The sequence below is a fragment of the Oncorhynchus mykiss genome, chromosome Y, assembly GCF_013265735.2.
Source record: "Oncorhynchus mykiss isolate Arlee chromosome Y, USDA_OmykA_1.1, whole genome shotgun sequence".
NCBI classification, from domain to species: domain Eukaryota; kingdom Metazoa; phylum Chordata; class Actinopteri; order Salmoniformes; family Salmonidae; genus Oncorhynchus; species Oncorhynchus mykiss.
Genome location: NC_048593.1, coordinates 24347614 through 24355420, shown reverse-complemented (window position 1 = coordinate 24355420; position 7807 = coordinate 24347614). Strand labels below are relative to the sequence as shown.

At 42.8% G+C, this 7807-nt stretch overlaps 1 protein-coding gene across 1 annotated transcript; it reads left to right on the top strand.

Moving 5' to 3' along the window:
- Positions 1-744: 744 nt before the first annotated feature.
- On the top strand, positions 745-7581 carry LOC110509852 (bile salt-activated lipase). Its single transcript, XM_021591012.2, has 11 exons — positions 745-858; positions 1414-1564; positions 1755-1874; positions 2322-2519; positions 3425-3555; positions 4120-4227; positions 4325-4439; positions 4619-4805; positions 6651-6851; positions 6964-7173; positions 7320-7581. The coding sequence occupies exons 1-11, from the start codon at positions 787-789 to the stop codon at positions 7492-7494; spliced, it is 1668 nt and encodes a 555-aa protein (XP_021446687.1). The 5' UTR covers positions 745-786; the 3' UTR covers positions 7495-7581.
- Positions 7582-7807: the final 226 nt, after the last annotated feature.

Genomic DNA, 7807 nt, shown 5'->3' with positions numbered 1-7807 from the left:
CATCGAAGCTGGGACCGAGAGACTGAAAAACAGCTTCTATCTCAAGTCCATCAGACTGTTAAACAGTCATCACTAACACAGAGACTGCTGCCTACATACAGACTCAAATCATTGGCCACTTTAATAAATGGATCACTAGTCACTTAATACAATGCACTTTAAAAAATGCCACTTTAGTAATGTTTACATATGTTACATTACTCATCTCATATGTATATACTGTATTTTATACCATCTACTGCATCTTGCCTATGCCGCTCGGTCATCGCTCATCCATATATTTAGATTTACATATTCTTATTCCATCCCTTTAGATCTGTGTGTATTAGGTAGTTGTTGTGGAATTGTTGGATTACTTGTTAGATATTACTGCACTGTCGGAACTAGAAGCACAAGCATTTCGCTACACTCACAATAACATCTGCTAACCATGCGTATGTGACCAATAAAATGTTTAAACATTTATTATTTTAATCTGGGTTACAACATTCAACCCACATAATGCATAACACATTTAATTTTCAAAATAATAATTAAAAAAATATATAATTGAAATTGAAAACTGTGAAAAGAATGTCATAATCAAACCGAAACAATCTCAAAAAGCGCTAATCGCTCAGCTCTAGCGAGCACAAACGTTCACTTTTGCCTCAACGAGTTCTGCTAGGAGCAGTAAAAACTTCACCTTTATGGACTTGAACAAAACTCAACAAACAAAGCTCTGTGATGGTATAATATGGGAGGGGCCTCCTCCTGTATAAAAGGTGTGCTGACAGGTGTCTTTGGATGACCGTTATGAAGACACTGGGGATTTTGGTTTCTGCTGCCCTGTTCCTGGGGTCCGCCTCTGCTGCCACTGTAAGTCCATTTTAGTTGATTTGGTTTTTATCAATTGATCTTTACTGTAATTAAATTAATTATTGTTTTTTTTAGTGAAACAAATGTCCAAATAGTATATTTGTTAATGTAGCTGTTTTAATGTAGCCATGTTTTTTCTTACTATCTGTGGTTTTGATCAGCTCGTTGAGGTGAAGAAGATACTATAGAAATGTAGTTGGACAAAAAAAAGGTCTACTAAGTATAAAATAGTTTATACTGAGAAGGTAAACAATAGTAAAACACAAAGGCTTAAAACATCAGAGTTAAGAACATCTCCTGCGTTTCTACTCACGCTGCAGGTTTTTTCACATGTTTATCAGCAATGGGTTGACAAGCAGTGTGAATTCAACAGCTGAACATCTTTTTTGCAACAGTTTGTACTAATAAACAACAAAAAACAATGACACTACATCCATAAAACAGCATCACTGAATAGATTGGTGCCTATTATAAAAACAGTTTCACACTTTACACATGCACATTTTACTGAATGCTTAATGAGTTAGTATCTGCCCTTTGGGTGTGGATGTGTAGCTTGGAGTGGTGTACACTGAGGGAGGCATGGTGCAGGGGAAGAACATCAATTCTGATGGACTGTTCCGCACCATGGACGTCTTCAAAGGAATTCCCTTTGCTGACAAGCCCGGCAAGTTTGAGAAGCCCAAGCGTCACCCTGGATGGGATGGTGGGTACCAAAAAACGAAATGCCTCAGATGTCTATCCATTCAGCAAGAAATATCATATTATTTGTACAAAACAATGTGGTAATACTGAAGCAGATTGTAAAATAAATATTGGACAGGCATGTATCAGACCGTACTCTTACTAACACGCATCTCAGTTGACTGACTGCTTCTCCCTGTGTCTCCTTCCAGGTGTTCTCAAGGCCACTAAGTTCAAACCGAGGTGTATGCAGCTGAACCTGCTCCAGTCAGACACCCGTGGCCAAGAGGACTGCCTCTACCTGAACATATGGGTCCCTCAGGGCAGCAGCGGTATGTATTATGTACAAATGTAGGATCTTAATTTGATCACCCAGTTGTAGTGAACTTAAACTTGTAATCCATTTGAGGTTAAAAAAGCTTCTCAAGTTTGTAATTTCCACTTTGAAATTTCAGACTTGATTTTCTCTTTTGAAAATTGTATAAACCTCAACGAAAATGTCCATTGACTATAATCCACATAAGAATTTACATTTGCTGTTGCTGCAGGATTATTTTCCTGCTTAAGCAAACTGGCTCAAATTAAGATCCTACACCTGTTCCTGTGTCTTTACCTGTCACTAGAGTAGGACACCAGATAATAAGGCGTCAGCCCTAGTCTTTCATCCATATATCAAGACATCATACAGTATGACCTGCTGATGTGTAGTAATACTAATAATGATATGAACATATGGTGTAATTCTTCAAATGTATTGAAATATCCCTCCTTTCTTTCAGTCTCCACTGGTCTGCCAGTAATGGTGTGGCTCTATGGAGGTGGTTTCCAGGTTGGTGGCTCTATGGGCGCAAACTTCCTGGATAACTATCTGTATGACGGGGAGGAGATTGCTAACAGAGGCAATGTAATCGTGGTGACCCTGGGTTATCGTGTGGGCACCCTGGGCTTCCTCAGCTCTGGAGATGCCAGCGGACCTGGTAGGTGTCAACCAAGGCTTTGCCTGGCTGGCTGGCTGGCTGGCTGGCTAGGTGGGTGGGTAAATGGCCGTGGCACAATCGGTGTCACATCAGCTGATGTATGACATTGATCTTTTCTTCATGTACTGATTCTCAGGTGACTGAATCCACTTTATGAGAATAATGTTTAAGAATACTGTGTTTGTTTAACTTTTAGTAATCAACTGGCTCTTTCAGAAACTTGAGCCATTCTGTTGGAGGCAGATGTACAGTATGTTAGTAGGTAGATAATCTCTCTTAACCCAGAAGTAAAATCTTGAGTAATTTGGCCAGCGTCGTGATTGCTTTAACTTCGTGTCCATACTGTATGTGTTAGAAATGGAAACTTCCATCAAAAACAAAGTCTCCAACCTCGCAAAAGGTAACTCAAAAAGAAACTCTACCCATTTGGCCATGGTGTGGAGAGACTTTTTTTCCCAGTTTTAATTAACATTTCCTGAATTTCTACACATTTAGCCAAAACTTAATTTATTTAATGATATCTGAGTGAGAGCGACAAACAAAATCAATGGGGGCCCCCTGAAGGTCAAGTCCCCTGGGCACATGCCCTGCATGCCTAATCAGTATTCGGCAATGATAGCTGTCTAGACTAACTTACCAATCAATACATTCTTAGCTGACATGGCTAATTGAGTGACTGTCAGTAACTGACATAACAAGAGAAAAATTGCTGAGGCACATCAATATTTTGAAATCACACCTCATGTATTCTACTAATCAAACTCTCAACAGTAAGTTAAGACCCCAGACTGAGTTCCATAAGCGACTGATTATGCCTGGAGCCGGCCCTGACATGCAGAATCTGCCCATGGGAAATTAGTAGGTAGAGTACTGCTGCTGGCTCACAGAGCTGTCTTCCATGTCAGGTAACTATGGTTTGTGGGACCAGCACGCTGCCATTGCTTGGGTAAACAGGAACATCCGTGCCTTCGGAGGAGACCCCAACAACCTCACCATCTTCGGGGAGTCTGCCGGCGCTGTTAGCTCCAGCTTCCAGGTGTGGGACTAAAAAAGGAGAGTAACAGTTCTAATACAGAGCTCTCAGGGCGAAGATAGTGATGTCAAAATACAAAGGAAGTCTAGTAGAATGATGTTTCTTCAGTCTCAATGTTATAAACTCTTCATTAAAATGTCATGATTATTCAGGGTCTTCCTGCCATAAAGCATACCTTAATTGTCAAAGTGTCTAGTTTCTGTTAACTGTTGTGTCTATGAAGTTAGTTGATAGGGTGGTGATACATTTAACAATGAGAACAGTGAGATTTCTGCTTCTTTATTTTGGACCATGATGTCCTGTACGCTACATAGTCAGCTGTTTGTCACAAGTTCCTGAGACCTCGGAGAACTCCTGTGTCTAAAAAGGTTGAAGGAAAACACTTGTATTTCAGACCTTTTTAACGTTGGACTTTTTAGATAGTTAGATATGTTTAAGCATTAAGCAGGGTTCTCCTGTTATGATTGTAAGCAAATATAGGTACAGATGTACTATGTACTAATGTACTAATTTGAGTTTGATTGCAATGTACTAATTTGAGTTTGAATGTACTTTACCGCCACACAGACACTCTCTCCCCATAACAAAGGGCTGATCCGCAGGGCAATCTCCCAGAGTGGTGTTGCTCTCTGCCCCTGGGCTATCAACAGGAACCCCCGTGCCTTTGCAGAGAACGTATGTGTACTTCTGTAACAATGAGGTAGAATATGGACTGACAGAGAGGGATATTGGCTGTTAAAGGGATGTCTCATCCCCCTTTCTGTCTCTTTAGGTTGCTGAGAAGGTGGGCTGCCCCAAGGATGATCAGATGATGGCCTGCCTGAAACTTGTTGACGCTAATGTTCTCACTCTGGCCGGTACCACGGCCCTGGGTGGTTCTCCCTCCAGTGAGTATTCACTGAGATTAATGTACGGGGCTGTGGCACGCTGTGAGAAAGACACTGAAGAGGATGTGATTTGCATGCGTTGATGCCTGTAATGATACCTGTATAGATGACAATTACACAGTCATTTGGTGATGGCCATGTCCTGCCGATAGCATCAAGAGGTATGTCTGTCTCTCTAGCCCCCATGGTAGACAACCTGGTCCTCTCCCCTGTGATCGATGGGGACTTCCTGCCTGATCACCCAGGTAACCTGTTCCACAACGCCGCTGACATTGATTACCTCGCCGGGGTCAACAGCATGGATGCCCACCTCTTCGCTGGCCAGGACATCCCCAATATCAACAATCCAAGCGCAAACGTCCCCGTGTGAGTGGCTATGCTATGGGCTGGGAGGAAGAGGGCTGATTGGTTACCTGGGAGGAAGAGGGCACTCTGTTCGGTGTTGGCCATGTGGATGGTGTAGCTTAAATGGGACTGCAGATTTTACAGAACCAACTGAGTCTAACAAGTAGAAGTAGAATCAAATAATAAAGGACAGGGTTATCAGTTCAGCCAGGTCCCTAACACAGTGAGATTCAGAAGGGGTTGATATATCTGTTGGGCCTTATCTCTAGGGTATCCAATCAAAAATGCATATTTTGACCAATGGGTAAAATAATGTGTCAATTTTGTAGAAACTCCTCTAAGAAAACCAATGGTCCAAACCATCATCCATTCAAAAGTCATTGATGTTTTTACCCTTGTAGGATGGCCAAAATTAGGATCAAATCAAGGGAGGAAAGAGAAAAAAAATATATAAAAAATAAGGAATATTGCACAGCATCGCATTAGCTAGGCTGGGTGCTATGTATGAATGAAAGCTACCTGGCAGGGTCACATTCCTGTTTAATTTTTCATATTTCTTCACGAATCCGTGGGACATAAAACAATATAGAGATACACCACACGACCAAAAGTATGTTGACATCTGCTCGTCGAACATCTTATTTGGGGCGGCAGGGTAGCCTAGTGGTTAGAGCGTTAGACTAGTAACCGGAAGGTTGCAAGTTCAAACCCCCGAGCTGACAAGGCACAAATCTGTTATTCTAACCCACTGTTCCTAGGCTGACTGACTTGCCTAGTTATATAAAGGTAAAATATTTATTGGAGATATGGAGTTGGTTTCCCCTTTGCTGCTATAATAGCCGCCAATCAAGTTTTTCCAACTAGATCTCGACAAACCATTTATGTTTTTTCGGAGCCCGCATGGCCGGGATAGTCCAACCTCACTTTGTGCACAGGGGTATTGTCATGAAGCAGGAAGGGGCCTTCTCCAAAATGTTGCCAAAAATTTGGAAGCACAGAATTATCTAGAATGTCATTGTATAATGTAGCGTTAAGATTTCCCTTCACTGGAACTAAGGGTTTTTGCCCCGAACCATGAAAAACAGACACAGACCATCATTCCTCATCCACCAAACTTTACAGTTGGCACTATGCATAGAGGCGGGTAGCGTTCTCCTGGCATCCATCAAACCCAGATTCTTCCGTCGAACTGCCAGATGGTGAAGCGTGATTCATCACTCAAGAGAACGGATTTCCAGTGCTCAAGAGTCCAATGGCAGCGATCTTTACACCACTCCAGACGACGCTTGGCATTGCGCATGGGGATCTTAGGTTTGTGTGTGGCTGCTCGGCCATGGAAACCCATTTCAAGAAGCCCCGGATTAACCATTTCTCGTCCTGACATTGCATCTAGAGCCAGTTTGGAACTCAGTAGTGAGTGTTGCAACTAAGGACAGACAGTTTTTACACGCTGCGGGCTGCAGCACTCGGCGGTCCTGTTCTGTGAGATTGTGTGGCCTACCACTTCGTGGCTGAGCAGACGTTGCTCTTAGACGTTTACACTTCATAATAACAGCACTGACAGTTGAACGGGGCAGGTCTATCAGGGCATACATTTGATGAACTGACTAGTTGGAAAGGTGGCATCCTATCTCCATAGACAAACATTGACAATAGAATGGCTGTGCCACAATGGAAGTCACTAAGCTCTTCAGTAAGGCCATTCTACTGTCAATGTTTGTGTATGGAGACTGCATGGCAGCGTGCTCGATTTTATACACCTGTCAGCCACTAGTGTGGCTGAAATAGCCAAATCCAGTAATATCATGGGGTCTCCACATACTTTTTTTATATATATTGCATCTCTCTTCCCCTTTATCACTACAGGTCAGACGTGAAACTGCTCTTGAGTTCTTTGACTAAGAAGGGAGAGGCCGCTACAAACAACGCTTTCACAGAGTACACGGCTGACTGGGGAGATGAGCCTAGCCAGAAGACAATCAAGAAGACCGTTGTTATGATCGAAACTGACTACATCTTCCTGGTTCCTACCCAGGTTGCTCTCTACCTGCACGCCTCTAATGCCCAGTTAGTCTTCCTCATTGTTACTGTAGCACAGCCCTTCTCACCCAGTTTGTTTCCCAACCTAGCATTACATATCTGATATCTAGTAATTTCTTCTGTCCTTGCCCTACTCCAGATCTGCACGCACCTACTCCTACCTCTTTTCGGAGCCCAGCCGCATGGCCGGGATAGTCCAACCTTACCCCAGCTGGATGGAGGCTGACCATGCTGATGACCTGCAGTATGTGTTCGGCAAGCCCTTCACAACGCCCCTGGCATACTGGCCCAGCCACCGTGACGTCTCCAGATACTTGATTGCCTACTGGACCAACTTCGCCAGGACTGGGTAAAAAAGAGCTGCAATGCAATCATGTTTTTGTCTCCCCCACTGGATGGGATTACTGTATAAGGGATGTTATCCTCACGAAAACTATATATATCTAATGTCCTCACCATTATGTTTTTCTTACCATCAACCCCTTCCCACCACAGAGACCCCAACAACGGGGAGTCGAAGGTGCCTGTGACCTGGCCTGCATACACCACCTCTGGGCAAAAATACCTGGAGATCAATGCCCAAATGAACAAGAACTACGTCCATGAGAAGATGAGGGTGCGCTTTGTGAACTGGTGGTCTAACATTTTTCCCAGCCTGCCCTCCGTCTGAGAAAGCTCTCACTGAGCACAGGCTCCCTGATGCATCATTCACAGCTATACAAATTGGTCTTGTCATGTCACAAATGCAAGGTTACCAGTATCACCAGATGCATTTCTGATTGTATTTTTTTTTTATTGACAAATTAAATTAATGCAATTAAGAAGTCTACCCTGTTTTCTGTTTTTAATACTGTCCAGAGTATTTTGTTTGTATTTATCAAGAAATGATCTTATATGGACATTATGAACTCCTACCAAGTAATATACACATTTTTTTCACATCCCGATGGTGAAAGAAACAGTATGTTGGTGTAGACCTATTC